At 36.4% G+C, this 27184-nt stretch overlaps 1 protein-coding gene across 2 annotated transcripts in view; it reads right to left on the bottom strand.

Moving 5' to 3' along the window:
* Positions 1-27184, bottom strand: part of GRID2 (glutamate ionotropic receptor delta type subunit 2) — a 712351-nt gene that overhangs the window by 555028 nt on the left and 130139 nt on the right. For both annotated transcript variants that reach the window (XM_071555860.1, XM_071555861.1), the window contains exon 2: positions 13518-13673. In XM_071555860.1, the coding sequence (XP_071411961.1) occupies positions 13518-13673 (156 nt within the window). The remainder of the gene's footprint in view (positions 1-13517; positions 13674-27184) is intronic.

Below are 27184 nucleotides of genomic sequence, written 5' to 3'. Positions count from 1 at the left end.
ATATTTACAGTTAAAATAAATGTGGTTAATTTTGCATAAGTTCTTCTGTGCGTCACAACTGAGGCCCTCAGAGGCTGCAAGCCTTTCTTCTTTCTTTCCAAAAAGAAAGCAGCAGCACAAATTTTTTTGTACGCAAAGAGGGTTTCCCCAGTTTTTCTGTATTCTTTATAGAATACAGCTCTCTCCAGGAGATAACTGTTTAGTACTAAACTCTTTCAACTTAATTGAAAAATCTGTTAACCCTTTCAGAAGCCACATACATTCACCCCAAGACTTCTAAAGTTCTCCAACTCTGCAAAATCTCACCAGCAAATGTGTGTAAAGACTTACCATTTATTTTTAAATCAAAATAGCCATCCTTATTCACCTCAAGAAACAGAGCAATTTGAAAAGCTTAAGAAAATGATCATTTCCTAGATAAGAGAATCTTCATTCACCCTGTAATCCTGCAGATGAGTGAAAAGTAGAGATCTCCCGCAATGCAGAGATCTCTCAAACAATTGCATTTAAAAAAAATCTTTTGCTTCAAGTTGGAATGTTTGTTCCTCAAAAACATACAAACCCTCTTCTGCAAGTAATACAAAAAGCCTTGCAATGAAACATGCACTGCTTCCCAAGTGCCACCATATCAACAGTAACATCTAAAATCTGAGGAGGTTGCAGGGAAGAAGGTCTTCATGCCATTTTAATTGTGATACAGTCAATAGACATCTACATTTTTATTTACTTGGCTTCCATATCTCCTAGAAAGCAGTAAAAAGTCACCACATTCTTCACTTTGTACCATCCCTGACTATTTTCCTGCACCTCAGTGGTGCACTTCAGTTTGTCAATCTGTGAGAAAGGAACCTGTTCTGAAAAAAAAAAATGACAGCAGTGTCTCTTTTACTACATTGCTTTTGTTGCTTTTTGACAGACTTTCTTAAATTTCCTATATTTCAACTACTTTTATTAAGATTGAACACCTTGTGAAGGAACTGAGTTTAAGTCTGAAATAAATTCTTCTGAGCAGTGACACCACCAAGATCTCACACAGCAAGGAAACTTTGCAAAACGCACAGAATACTACAATAACCTAATAGAATTAACAAATTAGGTTATGTCAGGATATTTTCTTTCTCTTTTCAGCCTTGACTCTGAATAAAATCACTACAACAGACATTGATGAAGCCATGTATTTTTTAACATGTAATGTTTTCCAACTTGCCATTGTACAACTGATCATACTCAAGTTATCAGCAACATCTGCTGAGCCTGATGCTTTCAAGCATTAATAACCATACCAATTTTCAGTGGTAATTTAGAGTCAGTAATGTAGGTTTTGTTTTGTTTTTTTCCATAATGCCAGACAAAGCTGAGTACTTCTGTTCTAAATTCTTACACGATCATGTCATCAAAAATGACAAAATGACAGATAAAAACAGGCACTTTCAGATATAACCAATGACCATCTAGAAATAACTAACAGGAATAAAATGGGCAAGGGGAGAATGGATACATTTCAGTCCTGCATTAAAGAAGAACTCAAGCAATTCTCTAGAATGTGGAGGAATATACTATAGTTTAGCAAGAAAAGAAGAGTTCCTGTTAAGGGAAAGTACTCAAAATTCTGCATTTCATGATTACATAAATATGAAGTCACTAATCCACAGATACTTCATGAATCACTTTTTTTTAATGTTGCAAAATAAATTACTCCTCCAGTTTCAGACAAAGAATCACAGATCATCAAGTTCAACTCCTGAAGCCAATGAAAAGACGAGGAGGGTCCTAGAAGAGTTGGTCCCAGCACTGAACGCAATTACGCATGAAAAATAAAAGGAGACAAGCTCTTCAGTCACTGTTAGTCAAGGTGATAGGCTCAACTTTTCTTCCTTCCTCCTTAAATTCACTTTCCATTAATGCAAGAGAAAAGTACAACTGTACAGCACATTCATCCACATCAAGTTTTTCATCAGGAATACATTTTGCACTAACAAAATGTGGTCTATAAAGTCAAAGTGCATAAGCTGAGGGCACTGAGTACAAACACATAGGAAAACAGATTTTAAAATACCAAATAGAAAAAAAAAAGATAACAGAAAAAACTGGAATTTAAAAGTCCCTGACACAATATTCATTTTTATGGGACCAATTCTTAAAAGGTGACAATTTTTAAACTAACAAACCAATGCAGCAAAATAATTAAATTATTTCTTATTAAGTATAAGGTCCAGAAAATAGCTCTAACTTTAAACACTGATGTGTTAACTGGTTTAAAGAATGTCCTTAATATTAAGAAAAGAGTGCAAAAAAGATTCTACCCCTCTACCTCTTTTGGAAGCTGTTGATTTTGGCTGTCCATTTTCATAGGTTTGTTTTTCAAGGGGCATTCCTCACAAAAATATCAGAACAAACTTGTTGATAGGCTAGACCAAGCAATCATGCCTTTCAAAGTTGTCCCAATTGCAGCAGCAACTGACATTATATAACATAAAGAAGAAATTCCACAACTCTTCTCTGAGGCATAGTTCATGTCAGACCTTCGGTATCAGTAGTTGCCAAAGGAGACTCCAGATGCCACATGCACTCCTCCAGTTCTGGCTAGGAACAGAAGCTGATCCAGTATATTCACTATCTGAACCCCTTGGAACCTGAACCATTAATGTCTGCTGAATCACATAACTTTTTACCTTTTTCCATAAAGTTAGATTGCATACGAACTGAAAGTCTGAAGAACAAAAAAATCATGGAGAGGAGAAATATAGGTGAACTCTCAAATGTGTTACATGTATCAACCTAGTTTAGGGACCTGACACACAAATCAACCTGAGTTATCTTGGCATACACTTAGCAGGTACATTTCAGTTGAAAAAGTGATTTGAGTTTTGAAACTAGTTGTGCTAAACTTCAAAGGAATCCTAGGATTACAGAACTTGCTAAAACCAAATATCTCAATACTTTGCCTGTCTTGCCAAGTTTATTGAAAGAAGGAGTAAGAGACTAGCCATAGCCAGACCTATTTGTTACATCCACAATCAATTTTTATACATGGAAACCAATTCTTAAAGAATGTTCATGTTATGTAACACATCATAGCTTGTCAAATTGGTTTTATGGCACTTTGTCTGTGAAGAATCAGAACCTAACTTAAACAAGACTTACTGACCTAAACACTCAGCTGACAGCAGGTTTAAGTAGTTCTTTGCATGAATTATGACTGCTTCTTTCTTCAGATGAGAACAAAAAACCACCTTCACAATAAATTTTAATGGTAGCTTTTCAGGCATGAATACTATGCAGATAAGAAACAAAACAGTGCAAGAGGAACTCTTCACGGTATATTTCAATATAAACAGCAAAATTATTATTTTCCCCAAGGCTCTCAAAAAACCAAATTAACAAATATTCAAAGAGAAGCATGTTTAATGTTTACAAATTTGTGACTTGAGTGAGACTCAGAGCCACACAATACCTGTGCATGGGGCTTCCCTGGATGTTGACCTTCTATTAAAATGTTAATCCTCAAAATAATGAAATTCAATGAAAAAATGTCCAAACTGCAGTATTCCTGGTAACTCTCAATATAATGCTCTTACCTGCTATTAAAAATATAATTTAAGCATTAAAAACCAGCATTCGTTACTAGCAAAGACGAAAAAGAAAATCTTCCTTCCTGAAATATAGGAAGACGTTTTTCTCAATAGGTTTTCTTTTTTTTCCCCCCACCAAGATAATAAGAGTACATCTTTTAATATCATGTAAACTAACACAGCAAATAACATTACTTAAAAATACTTCCTTATTTTAGGGTTTTTAGGGGGTTTGTTTTACACTTCTGAATCAGGGCAACTGTGTTTGACTAACCCACCCATGTTAGGCGCTACTTGCTCCTATGCTGCCTAGGTATCTTTAGACTCCCTTGCTCTCATGATAGGAAGCAGTTTCTGTTCCATAAAGTGTGGAACTCAACAAGCCAAGCACACAGAAGAATATGCTCTTGGCCCAGGATTTGATCCATCAGTGTCAAATCAAGATAAAGTGAAAAATATATTTAAGAGACAAAAACATCAGAAAGGTGAGATAACCAAATGAAAGTTGTATTCTTCCTTCTATACCAATTTACTCCATTTTCCTTTCCACTGTCAGAAAATAAAGATTAGCCAAGAACTCAGAAACTAAAATTTAATGTGTTTTAAGTAGAACTACTGAGCCTTTTTACAAATGTCTTGACAAGTCCATCTTTTTGTGTCACCTTCCTCTTTAGATTGAACCCAACAGAGAGCAAATTAGCCTTTGAAAACTTCTGCAATTTTTTTTAACTCCTTGTAAGCCTGAATGGATTCCATCTCCTCAAAACATTTACCTTCTCTGTTCAAGAAACAAAGTTTTGGCACCTCTTTTCACTGAAATGGCATTTCAGAATTGCAAAAGACTCTTCTTGTAGGGCACTGTTTGTTTTTTTTAATTTGTTGGATTTTTTTTCCCTGTATTTGACCTATTGATTATCATTTACTTTCAGCTTCTGGCACCCAACATTACAGCAAGCTGATTCAACATCTGGCTGCACCTGGAAGGGGGAGTTCATGTTCTTTCCCAAGCCCTTAGCAAGGGTCTTGCCACTGAGCCACAGCTTGGTACTAAAGAGATATAACATTTTTGAAAAAGAAGGCAGCTTCTTGCTGGCTTCCTTTCCCGCACCAGGTCACAAAGGGATGGGTTGAACATAAATTGCTTACCTGTAACATGAAACTGCAATTTCTGAGTACAGCTTTCTGGTACTCTGATGACCAAGCCCTCTTGTCATAACCCTCTTGTCATGAAACATAAGTGTCATAAGTCAAACCTCTGTAGGATTTTAGTTACTTCGCTGTGCTTTGTGGCCTGACACTCTGGAAGATTCATTGTGTTTTCAGACTTTTTTCCAGATATCACTGGGCACAGCCATGACCTGCTGCCACATTTTCTGTTTCCAGCAGTAGCAGAGGAGCTACAGCCACCTGGCACATTTGGACAACCAGAGGTGCAGAAAGTGAAAACGCTGAAAAAATCTACAAGTTTCTGGAAAAAATATGCCCTTAAAGTAAACAAAATAATGAATACCAGCTGCCAAAGAAAATTAAGTCACTGATTTGGGATTGCTTAAGTATATCCCTGCTCAGGAAAGCCTTTAAGCAGGTGCTTAATTTCCACATGAAGTTAAGCCCCATGTGTTAATGCTTTATACCCTTACATAAAGATCCCAAGCCCAAACTCCCTAGTGTGTATCAACAGCACATGAAAGGCTCTGCAAGGCTCCCATGTCTGTTCCAGGTTCAGAGTAAATGTTTTCTGATTACCATCAACACTACCAGTTTCATCTCCCCCCTGCGAGTGCTACGCTTAGCAGCCACATCCTTCAGAGTGGCTTGGCTCACCTCAATACTCTTTCAGACTGCACAATGAAGAACTTAAAAAGATTGGACTTTAAGGAGAAAAGTAAGTTTCAGAAGAGCCAGTAATCAGAAAAGCTGAAGGTCCACCGATAGTTGAAATGAATGAACATTAAGTCCCACAGCAGACATCCTTTCAAAAAGATAACATGAAAGGTTATGGTTTTCTGATGTGATTAGTGTTTTAATAAAATTCTTCCTATTTCAAAATCTGTCCTTGTAACTGCACTCTTTTGCTCAGATAATTTTTCATAAATTGATATTTAGTCAAAATTACTTGGTAGTGCACAATATAAAGGGTCTAAGTAACAGGGAACCAGGCTAAAACATAATTAATTTCCCCATCTAAGAGAATGACCTTCATAATTCACTTCAGGCTTCACCTCCAGAGTTGTCATGGCTCATTTCCTCATTACCAAAATTAGATTTTAAAACACTACTGTCCTCCATAAAGTACACTTTGTCTCTGATTATACAGAGAGAGAGAGGAGTGCGCTTAAAATTATTTGAGCATATAAATACCCAATTGCCTCAAATACAGATCAATGTACTTACTCAGAATACACTGCTCAAAGAGATAACAGATTATAACAAAAATAGCTTGTAAATGAAATAAAATATATTTGAGAAGGGAATAAAGAAGTGCAAGCAAGGCTTTAAGAAATTCATTAAAATTAAATAGCTATATTGACTTTTAGACAAGCACTGATACAGATAGATACATCAAATATGGATCTGTAAGCAGTTGGATGCATATACTGTAAGGTGAAACAAAGACCTGGTGACTTTTGCTTAATTCAGAGAATTTAGTCAGGAGAAACAAAAGCAACATCTCTAACTGAACATTATTTTACAAGAGAACTTGGGAGGACTCCATAGAGCATAAAACAGCTGCATGTAGCAATTAATTGCTTGGTAGTTGCCACAACCTGATGCACGCTTGCAGGCTGTGAGGCCTGTCTGGGAATATACATGTCAGGTTGGACAGTGATGATTGACTGCTGCAGTGATTTTACCGGACACTGCCTCACAAAAAGATGAGAAGAAAATCCACATAGGGTATCCATTACTTATTTAGGGAGATTACTCTAGGGGACTGATAGCCCAGGGTGCTAGTTAAGTAATTGGCATCTAGGAAGATGAAGCATCTCTCATTTACGTTGCCTCTGTGATTCTGTTTGTTAAAATACCCCAGAAACCTTCAGGCACAGTAGCTTTAAACGTTTGAATATACTACTGATATTATTTAATCACATCACAATTTGCATAGCTCTCTTAAAAGTAAACCACTAGCAGCGTGTCAGAGTACATTAACACAGCAGAGTGAAGCACCGTGTTTAATGTGTGAAAACACTCACTGGACACTTGTGAACTGCAGAGTGAAAATATGTCTATTGCAAAATCAGAAATGATCCAATCTACATTTTATATGTAAGTATTGCAGATTATCAGGCTGTCTAGCTATTTCTATAGTAATGTGATAAGATTCAGTCCACACCTCCCATCAAAAGGTATTACACTTGTCCAGTTATTTATTCATTTCTTTGATTCACCTTCTAAAAAGAGGTTAGAGGTTAATAGCCTGTCTCACAGACACATGCTTAAGCAACAGCCTGGGAAGGAAACTCTCTCAAGCTTATTAAAATGCCTGTATGTCATTCAAAAGTGGAAACCCTGATAAAACCTGTCAAAATTTTCCATATCAATTAAATTGAGTCAAAACTTTGGCAACTGACAATGGCAAATGGCATCTATGTTAGGAAAAATCACTCGTCCTGTTTTCAAGTCATGAGAAAGCAGAAAGGAAAAAAAAGAACCCCAGAGAGGTAGTGGGGTAGGTAATGCCAACTCTGAAACACCAAAGTGTTGTTTTGCCGTGTGACCCCATTGTAAACACCTTCAGCCACACCATTGCATCTGAATGCTGCAATGCAGTCAAGTAGGATGCTACTGGGTTTCCTGGTCACCTGAAGAAAACTGGTTTCCATAGAAACACTAGTATTGTTTCCTTAAACCACAAGAAAGACACAGTGTGTTCATAAAGTGTACGTTCAATGTGGTTCTGGTACTCTATGAGACAACATGGATAACAGTAACTGAAAGATGGCAGGATCTTGTCCTAGCCTGCACTGCAGAGTAAACCTCTCTTGCCCTCATAGGCTTAGTTATTTGGAAAGCATACTGCAGAGAAGGTATTCAAATGCTCTAATACCTGTATCTTCATTTATTTAGACTTTCTAGCTGCAAACACTAAGGACCATCAAGACTTCAACCTCTTTTCCTCAAACAATATTTCTTATATTGAATAAACTACCCTGAAGAAAGCCATTCCTGATGGACAGGTTTTTTATTTTTTTATTTTAATTAATGTGGATTGGAGGGAACTTTATGGAGCTGAATTTTTTTTTTTTTTTTTACTTCAAGTACTGGAAGTCTAGTGCAGCTTACAGCTGCCAGAGTTTGCTTTCAAACTGGAAACAAAGATAATGGAAGTTATCTTGCAATTATAGAAAACATTACTACAGAAAGAATTAGGAATTAAACACTGCAGCTCATATTCAAAGGCTGGACAGTGATTGAAGTCTTGAAATTATTGTATCTGCTGTACCAGTATAAGGTCTTCACTGAGAATAAATCTGACCTCCAACCACAGCTTGCTCTGGGTAGATTACTTGCAAGCAGAGGAAGGTCACAGTGGCTTTGAAATTGTTGCTGAGAATATGTTAAATATGCATCCTGTGCATCCTAAACTAAGCCTCTGTTACATGTCCCTTTTCTAGTTCAATCAGTGCCCTTCTTCCCTGATCTTTTCCCATGCAACAATCATCTTCTCAACTGCCACGACACTTTCACCAGTGTTGCAAGATCTTTTTTCTTAAGCTGTCAACACTTGGACTCCCATGGTACATTTATACAAATTGGAGATCTGATTGATTTTGTAGGGTTAGCAAGACTTAAATGACGACAAAGCCCGTGCAAGAGTATTAGGCTTCTCTCCCTGCACTTTGAGAACAGGGCAGTGCCACAACTGACAGTACATTTTGGGGATGCACAGAGGACAGGCAATTCGAGAAAATCTCCTACCATATTTTCTGAAGTACCTATGACACAAGCAATTTGCAACTGCAAAGATTTCCAACAGTTTCCAATTTCACAATAGAGTATTACATTGTTATATAAATGATTCTTCTCCTCTTCTCCCTTCACTTTTCATGGTTTTAATCCTACTTTAGGTTTTTGATTGCTCAGTATATCTTTTCCTCATCAAAATCCATTTTACCGGGAAATAAGAAAGCAAATACGGAATGAAATGGAAGGGGAGTGCAGAAGTGCAACCCCATAAAGGTTTATCTCAAACTGAACATGTACTGGTTAATAAACAGCACATGGAAGTCTGAGAAATTTGAAGAAATAAGTGGCACAAAGTGAAAAAAAAGTTTAGTAGTCCATGAAGTCTGTGGATTGAAACAAGTTTTTACACTGATCAGAGAAATGGGAAGGGACAATCTTATTACACATCTCTAGTCCCAAAGGCCAAGCCCGATGTATTCATCGAGTCATAATTTCTGACCATAAAACTTTGCTTGAATAAAATGCTGCATGTGACCTTCATACATATTGCTGCCCTACAAACCTCTGTTACTCTACAGCTGAATCCCATTTAGTTATGACTCACTGCCTTATTTACTTCACTGATCACAATAAGCTTTCAAAAGCCATTACGAAGGCTCGAGTTGGTGGCTGTAAGTACACTCTGGTGACTAACCTGAATGACAAAAGGGATAGTTTAAAAAAAAAAGAAAAGAAAATATACATGATTGCAATAGGAGAATGTGCGAAAAAAGTCAATTTAAAAAAACATCAATCAAATCTATTTGTCATGTGTTAGATAGGTAGCCTATAGAAGTAAACATTGCATTACTAGAGAGTTATTATTCAAGATATCCAAGTTAGTCATATTGTCAAGAGAAAATAGGACATAGAAGACAGGAGTAAGATAAAAATATATCAGCAGTAAACGAAAAGAAAATATGAAAATGTCTGCCATTATGTTTAAAATACGGTCAGTGGATCTCTAAGAGCCATACACATCTTTGGACATAGGTCCTGTTGAGCTCTGACTACACTCCAGATGCTGTAGATGCCTCAAGCACTGAAAACTCCTACAGAGTTTGCTTCATAACTCCTGGTGTTAAAGTGGAAAAAGCAGCATGAGGGCTGTAGAAACTGTGCTGCCTAAGGAGGCAGATCAGCAAAACCCCAAGTATTACCTCTGATTCAAGTTACAAAAGCTGCCCTTACCCTCCACTTGCCACAAAAATGCAGTCTATTGCATATTTTATATTAGCCATTCAGCAACTGTACTATCGTATTATTGATACATTAAGGATTGGAGGAAATAGCAGGCTTTGAACCATAAAATTTAAGCTTTAATTAAGTGTTTTGAAGTAAGCACAAGAATAATAAAAGAGAATGCTAAGAGAACAGGATGATTTTACAACTAGAAAAAAGTATTTATTTCTACCAATATTCCCAGTGAAAGAAAAAACAGTCCATTAAAAAGAAATATAGAAGCAAGACTTATCAAAATTAATTACAGTGTAAGTATATGTAGAACTCAAAAGCTTTTGAAGGCCTATCCCACCCCTATTTAAATACTGCTGTAAATTGAAATCTCACAGGAAAAGAAGTAAAATTTATACTAATATATACTATTGCCACTATCTGGCTTCATAATTCCTTGTTCCATAGTGCTAAATTACTGACTTGCTACCACCATGCAAAAACTGACTATCCCTACTTCCTTCAATGACTATACAAAGAAAACCTAAATTCCTGCTTTCCCTCTGTGGTACCCAATATGAGCACAGGTTAAAAAAGCCAGCCACATTATTCTTCCTGTCAATCACATAAGCACACAAATATTTTGAGAAATCACACAGAAGAGTGCTTTAAATATTATGAAGCAGTTTGTATTGAAGCAAGGAAGGAAGAGAGGAATGAACATGGCATGTTCCACATTTCTGCAGCTGCATGTCACTGTGAAATCTCAGCAACTGGATGCAGCTTCCACAAGAGCACAGGATGCAGCATCTACATGCCTCAGTCGCCCTTCTCAGCCACTCTCTTCCTCTGCAAACACGTCCCTGTGTTAAGCTAGAGCTATGCACATCTGGCAATGCACTTTGCTGGTCTTCACCCTGACCTACAAACTGGGCTTTCTCTAGACCTGCATCGCCTGCTCACTGGCAGCCTTAACCTCATCCCATCCATATGGGTTCCCATGCTACCCCATGCCGTTGACATGGAAGCAGGAGTCACACAGTAAACTGTATGTATCACACTTGCTGTCAACCCTTTCTACAGAACATGTACCAATGGAAAGAATAGTTTCCCTAACTTCAAGTAATTTCACCTCCTATTTCTGTGCACTAGAACATACCTATAAATTGTCCCTGAGGGCACTTCCACCAATATTATGGGGCTTGTCCTTCACAGGTCTTCTAGAATAAAACCACTCGGTTTTGCTATAGTATCACCGCTCTAATCAGAACTGTTAATGAGATGCCCTAAGGTACAAATGGAAGACATTTAAGGGTACCATCATAATTTATAAAAACAGACTCAGAGGGAAGAACACAGTACTGCAGAGCTGCTGATCCTCTCATATTCTTTATCTTTAAATCCCCAAATCTGAGTATTTCTGTTTAATTTGTTTGGGAGTTACTTGCTAATTTCACAAAGAAATAGTGCATGCTGTCCATTAGTGGACCATTATGAAAAATAACTTTGTAAATATTTCCTCTGCACCTAATGCCTTTTTTTGTGACGTCTCTGCTCATGATTTCTTTTTTTTTTTTGAAAATCATAGTCCTAGGCAATTTTTTTAACTTTCTCTGTTCACCATGATGGGCAGATTTTAGACAAACTTAGACCAATTTTAAGTTATTGTTATGGGTCTAATGCTTTAAATTAGCATTTTAGCAAGCATTAAAAGCTGTTTTCTTAAAGGCTGTTCTGTAGTTTAGACAATATGAAAAAAGTCAAAATATTAAAAACCCTCAGATATTGTAAGCTAAGACAAAGTAAATATCAAGTAGTTTATATAAAACAATGTAATTGTGGCAAAAATACAGTGGTCCCCTTTCCTGCTACTAACACTTCTAAGAAACACAGTTAAGAGTTATAGGTCTTAACAGAGGGAAGAAGAAGGGAAAAAACTGGTGTAAAGCAGTTGAGGCATTACACTGCAGCTTATGCTTGCGTTAAGTTAAAACAAAAGGAAACACATTCAGTGTGGTACAATAGTCCAACATGCAAGATTTCACAAATGTACACATGCAAAAAATAGAACTTCTGTTTTTCACTCAACTTACTCCAAACAAAACCCAGGACACTTAAAATATACTGAATATGATGCTTGCTAGGAATGCAGCTGTATTTGACCATGTATTCACAAGAAACAATTTTTACAGGAAAATACTTTCTCAAACTGTTCAGTATCTTAACAGACCTTTCACCCCACCACAGATGGTAAGGAAATGTATGTCAAACCTGCTCCATTCACATTTCAGAAGTTGACTATACTATATTTTCAACAATGACAAATAGAACTTTTTCCTAAAATAAGTAATTGAACATTGAAGCATTGGATCATTAACTCCTTTGAATGCTCTAATTTACTGGACACTCCTAATTTCTTTAAGTTAAAAGTAAATAAGATGCTTAAAACATAATTTTGTGGAATAATTTCCAAGTACACTACCACAATGATAAATAAAATTAATTGCTGAATTTCAGTGTTAATCAATGCTAAGCACAGAACACCAGTTACCATTATCCATCCTGGATTAATTGAAAGAAAAAAAAAAGAAAAAAGAAAAGCTAAAATACCAACAGTGTGGAAAGTAACTTAAAAAGATTAAGTGGACTTACTCATTTTTTCCATTTGAATTCTAAAAGTACCAGATAGTTTCAGTTTTTATGTTAGCTTTTTCAGATTCAAAGAGATTGAATTAATTCCAATTGGAATACATTCAAAATCACACCTTCTTCTGCATCAGCAATGGTCCTCATTACATGAGTCCATTCCTTTGTAAAATTTAACAGAACAAAAAATAACTGAATTCTCAAAAATTAAGAATGTCATTGGTAAAAACACTGTCATAGAAGTATTAAAACCCTCATTAGCATTGATTTCAATAGACTACAGACAAGACAAACTTATATCAACCTTTGACCTCAAATAGTGGAGCAACTATTCACGTATTTTCCTTAAATCTCAAGTGTAAATACAGAGTCACTAAGGATACAGAAAATCCTTCAAATTTTGTTTTGTTGTTAAGAAAAGTTCAACAATATACCTACAATAAGTATCTTTTGCATCTCAGACAGAAGTCAGTGTGCCAGAACCGCAAAGAAATAACGAATTCTTACAAACTGAATTCAAATCTAAGGACTTCTCATAGCTGTCTTTCCAGATATCTGCTCAGTCACACCAGCAATGTCCTAATTCAGCGCAGATGTATTTCAAATTCTATGTTTGTTTATCATCCTACCACTATCACAGGAGCCCAAAGCAACATTGTCATCCGTTGTCCATTGGGGAATGACAAAGGACAGGCTGAGAATAAAATCATAGTGAACACAGGCAACTTTCTGAGTCACCAGGTTATGGCTGATCCCTCCTGCAAAAGAGGTAGTTTTTCACGTGTGTGGGCTGAAAAGGTCGTCCAGACAACAACTTATGTAATTCAACTAAGTGCCATTAATTGCACAAAATTAAACTGAAAAGTAATAGGAAGAAGTCATCAGTTTGACAACAACTTCAAAGTAGCCTGCAAGAGAGGAAAGATGTAGGCAAAATATGTCTGACTTCTCTACTGCATTTCAACAGCCTACACCTACAAAATGGATAAAAGCTGACTTGATAGCTTCAAGTCACTAGACCAACACAAACCAAGCAGGTAAATCTAAAATTAAATGCAATGTTTGATATTTCATAGAAAAACAAGCAAACAAAAATTATAAATCCTCATAAAGCTAGGATGATATTTTGCATGTCACTGAAGAAACAAGAGCAGGAAATCTCTTTAGTTGTCCTACCTTCTTGAACCGCCTGAAAAGGATTGTTGCCATCCACAAATGTCACTGAACATGTGATTTTCTCCGTTTGTAAGATTTCATCATTCTGGTTGAGATCAGCAACAGCCATTCGAAAAACTTCCTCGTCTTTTTTGGCAGATTCATCAAAAATTGCCCCTGTGGATGGAAAAACAAAAAGAAAAAAGAAAAGAACAAAAATCATGTTGCACCTTTCATATGCAGTATCCCAAAGGCTTAATAATAAGCACTGAAGGTATTTTATTCAAGAACTTCATACCTTCATTCACTCACTGAAGAGCAGTTACCTCAACCCAAAGCCCAGAAGCTAGTTTGCAATAAACAGAATTTCCACACTTACACATAATTTGAGACATAAATTGAAGGGAAACACTGATACCAGCTAGAAATACTGGGAGAAACAAGTTAAGCACAAAGCAAATTATCTGTATAAGAATATGGTCATTAAGTGAGAACTAAGTTCCCTTCCAAAGGTGTCATTTAACATATTGAATGACTGCAAGAGAGTAGGACATACATTTAACATAATATCAAGTGACAATTAAAAATATAAATTTCAAACAATGTGAGAATAAGCCTAAAATGGTAGCAGCACTGGGAAAATGAGGTAGAACTGACACCCATGATCAATAGCCAGGTCAGCAGCCAACATAAACTATTGGATTTGTAAAACAAATTTGAGTCTTACTCAAACTCAGTAAGCTACATTTAAATGGTTAATTAATCATTTCCTTTATAAATCTGACAAAAAGTGAGTGTTCTGCCTATTTCCCCACAATATTTAAGTGGAACATTGTAAACAGAGAAAAATTACATTCAAGACGAGTCAGAGAGTGAGAGTGTCCAACTCTCAGAGAGCCAATTCTTCAAGTGTATTGAAAAGAACTCCAAGACTAATACAGAGGGTTTGGCTTTTGTTTTTTTTTCTTTCTTTCTTTGAACTATTGATGCCGAAATGGTTTCTGATTTTTCATTTTTATAGATTTTAGGAACACAGGAACTGTAGCAAATGTAGTGTTCATATTTGTAACAGCTTAAGATCATTGTTCATAAATCCTAACCCCTACCATAGATTAGTAGCTCAAATTCTTTTAGCTATTTAGGCTCTCTTCAAGGTACAAGAGCTGAAGATTATCAGAAAGGCCTGCAGAACAAGACCAAACATAAACCAACAACCTTGAGTCTAAGAACACTGGAAAAACTCCAAAGCCCAAGGAAGAAGGGAATGAAAAACAGAGGGTCCCAGTGACCTCAGCCCCAAAATCCTGGGGGATGGCACAGGGGTGGAACTGGGGTTGGACTGAGAGATGTGTAAACTGGGGATTGGTTGGGCAATATTATAAAAAACGTGGAAATCAGTGTTTGGGGGGGGGGGGGGGGGGCGGTGGTGGTGTTCGGAGACGTCATCATGTATTCCTAAAAGCCCTAAGCTGGACATTAAAGAATGTACCTTTTTATCTTATCCCACGTTAACTTGGCTCGGAGTCCTGGTTTTGGGGGCATTCATGGCATCACTATAGTGCCAATTTTATCATCACTAATTTCCTATTATTTTACATTTGCTTCTTGTATGAATTATTTGTGCAAAGATGGCTTAAATTACACTGCTGTAGTCCTATGACAAATGCTAGATTCTTTAAAACCTTAAAATTAAGGCAATTAGATTTTCAAGCACCTTTTGTAAAGCTTTCATTTCCAGACAGTAGATTAAACAGAAGGGATGCTTCAAAACCAGACTTTTGAAAACTGTGTTATTTATTCTTGAGTGTGTTATCAGTACAAAACTCAACTAAGGCAGTGTATGTGTTGAGGTAGACAAAGATAACAGAAAACGCTGATCACTGATGATTTCAGACATCTGCAATCAGTGCTAAAACAAATTTAAAAAATTCATTTACAGAAAATGACTACTTTAAGATAAACTTCATACAGAGTGTTTACTGTGTTTTTCCCACTGACCTCCGACACTCATCTCCCTGCCAGCACCACTCATCCTACATAAGCATCATCTCTTTCTACAATCTGACCGCTTTGACTTCAGCATTTTCCCTCCTGAAGCCGCTACCATCTGGAACAGCTGTTCTTTACCTCTCCACCTCATTCACCTGTCATCTCTGTGCAAATCTCAGCTGAAAACATTCATTTTTCTCTCTTGTCCCCATTTCAATTTCCCTTCTTTTAGTTTGCTCCGTAAAGGAAAGCTTGGTATGTGAGAAGCTGCAAACTGTGCCTTCTCCACAAAGACAGCTATTTGTGTATCGATGTAGTATTTAAGAGTACAAGAGGCTTTGTCAAAGACATACCTCAAAATATTTTTCTAACCTCATGGAACTCAAACAAAGCCCACACAGGCTTCATTTTGGAGTTACACCTATACTGATGACAATGACATAGCCCAGCAAACATTTGAAGGACTCATTTTACATGGCTACTAACCAGCAAAGGTAAAATTAGGTAAAAAAATGAAAAAAAAAATTAGAATAATAATTAATCAACTTCTATCCCTGTAGAGTAATTCTGTAACAAATGCTATATTGTAAAGAAATGAACAGGCACAGATTTCATGCACACACATAGGGCAGCTAAAGACTCTGTTGCAGAACAGCATGGCAAAACAAAGATCTTCCAGCCAACACTGCAGAGTACAGCCTCTTTTTCCACAGATGGGAAATGTCATGTTAAGCATGGCTTTGTTTCTAGAATAATCCAGGTCATTTATTGAGGATACAGAAAAGTCCCAGGTATCTAGTTTTCTTTTCCAAGTGTCATCACAAAAATCCCCTACAGCCCTTACACTGGGCAGCAGAGGGCTGCTCCCAAGACAATCCTGGACCGGTGAATGCATTAAGTTTCTCAACAGATGAACCTTCTTGAGACTCTTTTCTGTTTCTTTCACAGACAGATATTCCTAATAATATACTTATGCTTTTTGTCCCATTTCTCAGTCTGAAACAAATCCTACCTCTGACAGAACCTGAATGTGTAAGCAACTGAGATGAAATTCCAAACTGTCTTCACAAATGAGACTTTCTCATTTTGGTACAATTTCACCACTTTTGTTCTGACCACTGCTTATTTCATTTATAGCTCCTTGTTTCAGATGCCAATTTCAAAATTTCTCATATAATCAATACTGGTCTGACATTTTAAATAAACTACATTACACAAACAAGATGTTATATATGTTCTACTGTTGGAGTATCTTCAATATAAATACATAGGTGAATTGCAAAAAAAAAAAAAAAAAAAGAAGTAAGCATTGGTTCTTCCTGAGCATCCTAGCAGAAATTGGATTGCCTTCCTTCAGAAACTCAGGTCTTATTAGAGTATCTAACTTTGCTATGCAAAAAGCCTGTTAAGGTAAAATAAAGATTACACTGCTCCTTTCAGGAGATGGCAGTGCACAGCAGTGCATGCATTGCACTTTAAATGGTGAGAAGTTTTATTATATAATTGAGTCTTAGAATTTAATTTCAATATCAATAAAATTGGAAAACTAGAACCAAAAGAAACCTAAAATGAAAAAAAACTCCCGACTCATTTTTAAATTGTTCTTACTCTCATATATATAATTCTATGCCCCCATTTCAGCTGTATTTTCTGTCTCTAAATTAGAGAGGTGTGAGGAAGGGGTATTATTTTGGTTTGTTGTCTAAAAGAAAAGCCATTTCAATGAAAAGGTGAAAGGCATTGTTTTGATTGCGCTAACATTGCTGGAGTATTTTCCTTTCACTGTAGTTTCAGAAGTTATCCTCTGGTTGACAGGAGTGATCTTCCTAATGTGAAAGAGGCATACCAAAGTTTTTACATCTAGCACAATATGCAGCCTGTAACTAGAGGTTAACTTTAACGTTATGTATCAGGTATGATTTTCTTTTGTTGGTGAGGTTTGAAATCACACTGAAGTTTTTACGTGTGTTCTTTCAAATATAATCATTTAACCAAGTCAAAAAAATCCTAATGAAAAAAGTAAAGGGTATGAGACTTGAAAATTACTTCTATGGTGGGACCTATATGTTCTCACATATACCTGCAAATGAGAGAACTGGGATGAGTGCAAACTTATTTAGAGTACACGCTTAAAATGAACCCCTTTTGGCTGTAAGAAAAATTGTTACAGGAAGTAATAAATATCTGAGGAGAAAAAGAAAATTATTCCTACAGATACTGTAAGACATTTGCTTTCTAGAAAAATGACACAACAGTACTACTTACAAAGGAACAAAGTCTTCAAAATTATGGAAAAGTAGATGCTGTTCATTTCTCATCCACCCCCACTGCTCACCTCAGCTGGAACTGGCCTCACACTAAACATGTCATTTCTAACCATACTCAAGGAGCATTCCCATGATTGCATCAGGAGCCGACATGCTGACACAGCAACTGCTCTGCACCAGTTCCCCCTCCTGTTTTATTAGCATGTCATTACTTTCAGTTTTATTTCAGAATCTGGATGAGGACAGCACAAATGTAATTCTCTACTGGCTTTTCAAAAACCCTCAGCACATCAATAACGTCCTATGACTTAGTAGAGAATTCTTTGCATTTAACTATCACATTTGCACTCAGCCATGTTACCAGCAATCTGTCAATTTAAGTTAATACAGACCAAATCAGACAAACGTTCAATAAGTTCAAATATCAATAACAGCAGTAGAGAGGCTTTCAAAGATCCCTTGACCTACTGGCCCATCCACATAAATATTGAATCCAAATTAAGTATTATCAGCTGTTTCTAGAGTAATTTCCACAGTCTTCTGGAATCAGCCCAGAAAATGTAAAAATGGGAGAGAAATATGTCATGACTGAAAGGATGAAGTGAGAAGATCTAACCCCATGTTCATCTGTTGACTAAGAAAGGACAAACCTCACTGCTTGCAGTGTTCTCAAGTATTATAACTTTATTACCTACAAAAGTATGACATTTCTAGACCTCAGTGCCCCATATTAGTATCAGAAAATTAAGTACCTCATTTCAAGGAAGAGGAAGACTACATCGATTAAATGCCATTGTGAATTGAGGTCACAGTTCAATTTCAGCACACATTTGATTTTCAGTTTCTAACACTGCACACACATACCTCACCAATAAAAGCCATATACACTTTGCCCAATAGTTTTTTAGTTCACAAGTCCAGGAATGTTTGGAGAGAAAAATAAGAAAATGGGAAAGTGTATACATAGGAATTTTTTGAGTGACTATCTCATGTTCTCAGCAGCTGCTGATTCTATGAAAATACTTGGTCCCGCTAATATTGTCAACCTGTTCCAGTGTCTGAATCCAATTTCATTGTACTTTCTCAACTGCTGCTATTGAATTATTACTTTGAATGAGAAACTTTACATAGCTGCTGGGATAAGGGTGGCCATGCTGTTAATGCTCAGAACTGAAAGCTTTGACTTCTCATGGCAAATCTCATCTGAGATGTCATTCCGATCCACTACGTATTACCACAGGTATAGCTCCCCTGTGTGAAATAAGGTTACAAGACATTATTTTCTGGAGGCCTAAATTGGTAAGACTGGTATTTGAGATCCTCAGATACACTGTAGAATAAAATCTCCTGTTCTTTCTAGGCCATATAAGTGCTTGCTTGGGGAAAATATATAAAATCCATTAATTTTTAACCATAGTGGCAAATGCTTAGCTATACCACATACTATCATGTCTGATTTGATGAGTATATGCATATGCAAGAGGGACTTGACACATGTGAGAGAGTGGCAACACTAACGTAGAAATTTAGAAAGTTACATACAGAGAACTTCCCTTGCACATGCAGCTCCCATTAGCATGGTATTCACCAGGCACTAATACAACTGGACCCTAAATTACATTGTGACATATTTAGAGCAGTTAAGTTTCTCTGTTGACTGATAGGCAGTCGAGTACATGCAATCATGTCATGATTTTGTCAATGAAGGGAAAACAGCATGTTTCAGCTTTCTAAGTTGACTAAATTTAAGAAACAGCATGGTAAGCTTAATTTTGTCATTGCAGCACAAAGCAAGTTGAAATCTTCCACCTCCCCTGTAACAGGAGGCAGTTCCCAGCAGATGTGTCCTCAGCTACCTCACACATCACACTGCGGATGCCAAGCACAGCACAGGGCTTGTCTGTTGAGCCCTCCAGCCCTTGGGACTATGGTTGGCTCACCCAGGGCCAACATGAGGCTTTAGCTCAGGGCAGAGTCAGTCCTTCACATACGAAATTCCCAGCCTTGTGTTTGCTCCCCAGAGGCTCCCTACCTCACACCACAGGGATCTTGGCACTAGAGTGCATCTAGGTCAAGCTGAAATTTTTGAAAACACTACTTGTTTGTTCATTTTAATTTTTCAAGACTTTCACAGCTCCCATCATGATGATGAAGGAGACAGCAGGGTAGGCTGAGGAGCACCTGCACCAGCTCCTTCTGCAGAGAATATAATGTACCCCTGCATATCAAACTACAGGTAAGATTTCTATTTCATATATCTTGTATTTTTATGAGTACATTAAAGACATTCAGCAATACATTAGCATGTATCTTTTCCTACTTAGGGAGACATATAAAAGAAAATTAATCAGCTGAACAGAATGTATTTGCCAATACTAAATCTATCTATACATATGGAAGTTCTGCTCGTGACATTAAGCAACACAGGTGAGACCAGAAAAACTTCACTACAGCTTCTGGATTACCACTGATGCAAAACTGCTCAAGCAAGGGACTCATCAGGCCTACTGTTATTTTTTTAATGGCCTTTTGTAAAGGTCTGCTACTGATAGAGGAGGGTGAATGCTTTTCCAGACCATGAGTAATGTCAGCTTCCCTGAGATCAGTGGCACTGGTTGACCATACATTACATATGCCTGCATACAGGTTGCTGCCACCTCCAAAACACATTCTTGAAACAATCACAACTGCAACCATTTTTCATGTCATTAAAAAAAAGGCAAAATTATTAAGTACAAGATCCACATCTAATCAGAATATATGGGAAAAAACCCAAACACCACAAAACAAACCTCCCTAAATAATTTTCTAGGGACACCACACTCACTGAGAATCTTGCCATATAGTTCTGCAATCTGGTGGATATATACAAATTATATATTAGTGGTATTCAATGAATTAGGAAAGATACCCTTTTCTGTTGGACCCAATAATTAAATCAGAGATTAAAGAGTTGGATTGAACAAAGAAATAGTTTTCACCGTTCACACCCAAGTTTAGCAAATGCTTTGAATGTACAAACCTAAATTTAGTCCTGTAATCTATCTAAAATCACAGCTTCAAATGAAACTCTTTGCTGATCTTCATCCAATACTGCCAACTTGTTATTGCACCACTTACTCAAACCACTGCAGAAGGTATCTCCACTCACTTGGGGAGCTACATCATAAAAATACACAATTTCAATTATAAGTACTTAAACCCATTCTCAGTGCAGCTATATGACTGGAACATCATGTAAATGATACAGCAACTCTTTTCTTTTGTTGCTTTTCAATTTCTAATTTTAAATATTTGACACAAAGAGGTGAATGAGGAATTTTATGGTGTTTCAGCCTGGGAAATTGCTAGAGGCAAAGTCTGTCTAAAATACAAAGTCAAAAAAGTACAGTTACCATCTAAACACAGAAAAGTCTCTAATTTCTTCTTCTGAGGCATGGTTGTTTATTAATGTACCAATCTCACAGTAAAACAACCAACACAGTTCTGCTTAGTTTTGAAAACTGATATTTGTTTTAAATTATTTGACTTGGCGAGGGTATCCCACTGTACTGAACCTTCTTTTTTCCTCTCTGGAATATGCCACCAAGTTTTGGAAGCATTAAGGTGGCTTAACAGGTTGACCAAGTAAATAAAGACTCCAGTTTTTAGGCTCTTCTGAACAGATTTATGTACAGTGAGAGCCAATGCTTCAGGTATTGTATGTAAAACCTATTAATTATAAAGCAATACAGAATTTCTAGGAAAGCTGAAACACAAGGTATGGGATCAAATGTCATTGTGCTGCCTTAATTTAATTTTAATATGATTAAAGGCAGCCTGGGGTCAGTTCATCTGGACACAATAATTTCTAGAGTTATGTGGAGCTCAGGAAGTGTTGAAAATTATTGCTGTCAGTTTGCAGTGCAAGAATGAACATTGCAATTTTTTTCTGTTTATTTTTACTGCAACATCATGGATACAAAAAGTGTCATTTGGAATTATGCTCACATTTGGAAAGAACAGACTCAGATCTTATAATCCTTACACTGTCTGTTGAGCACATATCCACAAGCACAACCTCTTGCCAACCATTGCTGAATTATTTTAAGTTCATCTGACAAATATTTCTAATTGTTCTCAAGTTCTAAACCAATATTTCACACTTATATTTAATATAGCAAATGGTACAACTTGTCAAAATCATCTGCTGAGTCTTGCTAATCTCATTTAAATAACAGCTGTCATTTTCCAGTCCCTTTTTATGATATGTTATTGTTGCCTAGAAAGTAGAAGACAGCGAAGGACAGAGGGAGAGGAAGGCAAAACATTGGGGTCCTGGCAAGAAATGCATTTCACAGAACCATAGATTATCCTGAGCTGGAAGAGACCCACAAGGATCACTGAAGTTCAACTCCTGTCCCTGTACAAGATGGCCCAAAGAATCACACCGTGTGCCATTTATTCATGTGCATTTTTTTTCTATGCAACATATAATCAAAGGCATCTTAAATCTCCTGGTAAATAATGAAGTCCCTTCTCAATTATTCTACATTCTCATTAACTTAAGTGATCCTCGAGTAGAAAAGGAGTGTAAAAGCTACTACAAAGGAATAACAACTGACATGCATCTTGCTTTTCTTTATTAGAGCCAACTAATTGGTTGCACAAATTACAGAGCCCCAAAGAATATGTTCCTGCAGATTGAAAAGTACTGCACAAGCACCTGTTGTGGCACTGGAGACTGCTAACTACTCTTGTAAATGCAGCAGGGCACAGTATTATCACCCTACAAACAATACATTTTATACACAGTGTACCTTTCACAGGATAAGAATTAAGATATCTTCTGTGCACTGCTCCACTATAAACTTGATGTGGTGATTAACTACAGTGATAATATCTTCACATTCATTATGCACCAAATGAGCTGATAATGATGAGAAGCTTTTCATGATTTCTATCATATCTATAACTACCAAGTTAGGGTCTAGCTGTGAAAAGCATCTGGTTTGGTAGAGATTCTTGCCACATTATTAATATCTCATACAGAAAGTTAATGTGATGATAATAAATTTGCTGAATAGTATCTGCATTCTTGAAAAAAAAATTTAAAAAACCCTTATATTTTCAGAGCTTGTTTGAATGCTGATTTAGAACCACAGCAAACACTGATTCAATACACTATTTTGACATTTTCATTAGCCCCTACCTTTTAGTGGAAGAACACCTCACCACCAGTGTCAACAAAGATGACTGATTCCTAAAAAATCTCCTAAACTGTTGTTAGGCATTTGTCACTGCCTACTGTCTTCCAATCTCATACATGTTGCTCTGTCTCAATGCACAATTCTGCTTTGTAATTTTTGAAAGACAAACTAATTCTTTAATTAATCAAATGATGCAGACTAGTAGGTAGAGATGAAGGGAAGACTGCTGCCAAACCATTTCTTTATGACATGGAGCAGCTGCAGCACCTTACTCCTCTAGCAGCTGAACTTCGTAGGGAATGAGATTGCCAATATGCTAGAGATGTGGTTAATACACAAACATATGCCTACATACACACACACACAGACACAAAAGTGCAAAGATTATAGTGTGAGATTTTTCTGGAGGGCATTCTTCTGCTTTTTCCTTCCTATTTCACTCTGAAATTTCACAGGCCTTTTGCTGCAAATAGTTTTGAATCACTTCATGCAGTACAGCAGCATGGCTTACAAGACTGAAATATGGGGGCTGACACTAAGGATTGCCCTTGGGAGGGTATTACAGGAATAGGCAGTTATTCCTGAAATACCACCCAGTATGTAACTTCATCCTCCTATTCACTGTAAAAAAGTTAAGACAGAGGTGCTGAGTCAGCATGCCATAGGCCCACAGAATGGTGAGTTGGAAGGGACCTTTAAAGACCACAGGCAGGGACATCTTTCACTAGATCAGGTTGCTCAAACCCAGATCCAACCTCACTTAGAACATATCCAATGATGGGATGTCCACATCATCTCTGGTTATCACTGAGAAGTACAGACAGATACCCAATTAAATATACTGTACAACATGTAGTGACATGAATGCCATGGCCAAGAATTAAGTAAGAGATAAGAAAGCAATAATGAGAAACTGCTATGGGACTGACTGACAATGCAGACTCTGAAATTAATCCTTTCTTTAAACAGCTTTTCTATTCTGCTGGAGGAGAGGCATTCAATTCACATTCACATACAAACATGGTATTGGAGTGGAAATGGGGAAAACCAAATAAATTAGTCTCAGAGTCATTTAGCCCATTTTCTTGCCAAGTCAGGACAGGATGGTCTCCTTGAGTGCAATTTAAATTCCAGTTGAAAATTAACACTTTCTCTCTTTTTTCACAGAGGGTAACAGATCTGTAAGCAACCGATTTTCAATCTCAACACAAAAATCACATACAAACCTGCCCCAAGAAATAGCCACTTGCCAAAATGGTACAAATGACCCTGTTTCTACTAACACATTTCTTATTTACTTCTAGGTGCAGATTATTATTGTATCATTTTGGTAAAAAGACAACATAGCTGCTCTGAAGTTTTCTTCCCAAATATTAAAGACTATGGGTTCAAAGTGCCTTCATGATCAAGGATGTTAAATACTGAAATCCTTTGTAATTTTTATTAGAAGACAGCGCTGTATTATCTTTGCAGTTCTTCAAGTTTGAGAACATAACTTCTACTTTCTCAACTCATAATTTACACATGTGTATAAAAATGGACAGAAAATATTTATCAGATAAGTTTGTTTAAAGTTTTTAGTTCATAAATTTTACCAATAAATTCTGGTAATGATGATTCTGTTTTGCAATGAGTGAAATAAGTGAGGCATAAGAAAAGCTTAATGTCATTCTATATAAGTCAGACTAAAATATGACCAAAAGTCCTGCTTTCAATTCCTTCAATTCTCTGCTGCAATTTAACTTCACCCTTTGTTTTAATAACTCTATAATCAGTAATATAAAGCTCTTTGAAAACTATAATGCTGTCATGTGAAATGCCTGTGAATTTACATTTCCCGAAGCCTCACTGCAAGTCAATGAAATGTAGTCAAGTTCTGGTAAAAAGTAGTTTCCAGGGTTCAATAAATGATTAAAAAACCAAACAAACAAAAAGACAAAGGTACAAACAAGATATGACAAACTCTGAGGAATGAAGAACAACTATTTCTTCCATTGCCTCCCATAATGTCAACCTTCAGGTTCACAATTCCCCTAAACTTAAATCACTCAAAGATCACAAATATTTTTGAGAAATTAGCCCTGATCTTTGAATTTTGAATGAAACCTAGAACTACATGTTTGGTTTAAGCTACCACCTGAAAAGAACAACTTATAAAAAGCCCTATGCAAGCAAATAATTACATTTTCATTCTAGACATTAAGCAATATTAAGCAGAGATATATTGACTTTTCCAGACACTCCATAATCAGTTGTCTGTCAGAAGAATCTAATAAAAAATATGTGATTATTCAAAGTAAATGTCTTTATTTCACTCACTTCACACATATAATCTTGGAACACTGATAAAATAACAGTAAGTATGCTATTATTATAGATCCTACTTATCTGAAAATTTCATCAGAAAAGAGGTTTGGTTTGCTTTTTTTGTTTGGAGAGTTTCAGAAGGGGAAGTTGTGAGCTTTGGTTTGTTTTCTTGGTTTGTATAGTGGATGGCTTTTAAGTGAAGTGGCTGTAAACTGAAGGTGAAAAAAAATGTGTTTAATGCCTTTGAAATCATTCTAACTTGAACAGGCTTGACATCCAGTAACTTAGGCAAAGACCTTCTTTTTAAGACCTTACTGAAATTAGGAAAAGAATGCAAGCAGAAAAGTTGGAAAATAAAAGATACAATTATACAAGAAACAAACCAACATAAAAACCACAAAACCAAACCAAACCAACAAACAAAATTCTTAAAAAACCAACAAAACAAAACAAACAAAAAACAAAACCAAAACACAAACCCAAGAAAAAACATTGTGTTATTAACCATACTTAAATTTAAATGTAATCTAGAGACTGGAACATGACTTTGAAAAGTTCCAGAAGTGATACGTATGGAGAGATAAAAATTGTTCTTGTTACTGCATGGTCTCTACTGAAAAATTTAAGTTTGTGAGGAGTCAACCAAAGTTAGAGAGAAGAATTTTGACAGCAGCGAGTTGTAACCAGATCATTTTGCAAAAATTTTCCTATTAGTTTACCAAAGTGATAAAAAGAGAACAAGCAAAGCCCTCACTATAGTAAAAAATATGCTTAACTTTTAACAAAGCACTAATATAATCTTAAATAGTTCCTGCTCCTAACGTTTTGGGAATGAAGATCAAGGTTTGCTTTCCTTTAGTCAGCACAACAGTACCTATAAACCTGTGTATTTTAATTTCTGTCACATTTCATAAGCACCTAATAAATGTACAGAGAAACCCAAGCAAGGAGAATAACCTTCATACTATTCTTCATGTAGTCATTTTTAGTATTAGCAATTCTCCCAGCTCACTAGTTTAAGAAAAAAACATTTCTTATACCCTAATTTTGCAACTTTGAGAAAACAACACCCACAATCACTATACATGGGAAATACAAACATGAAAGGAAATTAGGAAATTATTCTACAAAGCAAAGGACATGTTACAGTCAATTCTAGAATCTTAATTCTGCTCTCCCTTGCACTTAAATACTTCAGTGGATATATGTAGTTCCATTTTTCAGTTGCTTCTGCCTTAATCAAGTCCTTTTATGGCTTGGGAAAAGATGAGTAAACTCAGCTCACCCTGACTTTTACTGCAGACCTGTCATGTGACTAGACATAAAGCTTTAAAATTTGCCTACTGGTTTTGAATCTCATTATTACTGTCTCACTTGACTATTACATTTTAATTAATTACTGCATTATTACCAATTAATACAGAATACCTTGAGTATATTGTGGCACATTTTACCTGGGAAAATGTTAAATTAATTTGTCAAATTACTCCACAAGATTATGCCAGTATTCCAGCTTATATAAATGCTTCTTGCACCCGTAACTCCTGGTACTTGACTTCTAACCAGAGGTTAGTAGAACTCCTGTAAAATTAAGCACTGCTACAGGGATTCCCCAGTAGACTGTGTCAAACACAACTGGTTTCTTAGAAAATATTTTTTTAAATCTCTTTCTCTTTTTGGCCTCTTTCCAAGCAAGAAGAGGATATCTAACTATTCTATATTTAACAGTAATGGAAAAGGCATTCCTAGGAATTAGATCTCAGCGGCAGGCATGACTTCAAATCTCAAATTTTTAAAAGCCAGTACTACTTTACTGAGCTCATGATTTTCCATGCTAGGTCATTGCTGTACAGTAATTTAGTGTTTACAACCAAGTGGAGTTTACTGTAAGATAAAATTCCTGAGGAAGAGGAAAACTAAACTGCCCATGATTTGA

This window comes from Pithys albifrons, chromosome 5 (genome assembly GCF_047495875.1).
Source record: "Pithys albifrons albifrons isolate INPA30051 chromosome 5, PitAlb_v1, whole genome shotgun sequence".
In the NCBI taxonomy this organism is placed as follows: Eukaryota; Metazoa; Chordata; class Aves; order Passeriformes; family Thamnophilidae; genus Pithys; species Pithys albifrons.
Note: the sequence above shows the minus strand (reverse complement) of the source record. Positions and strands in the feature narration are given on the sequence as shown.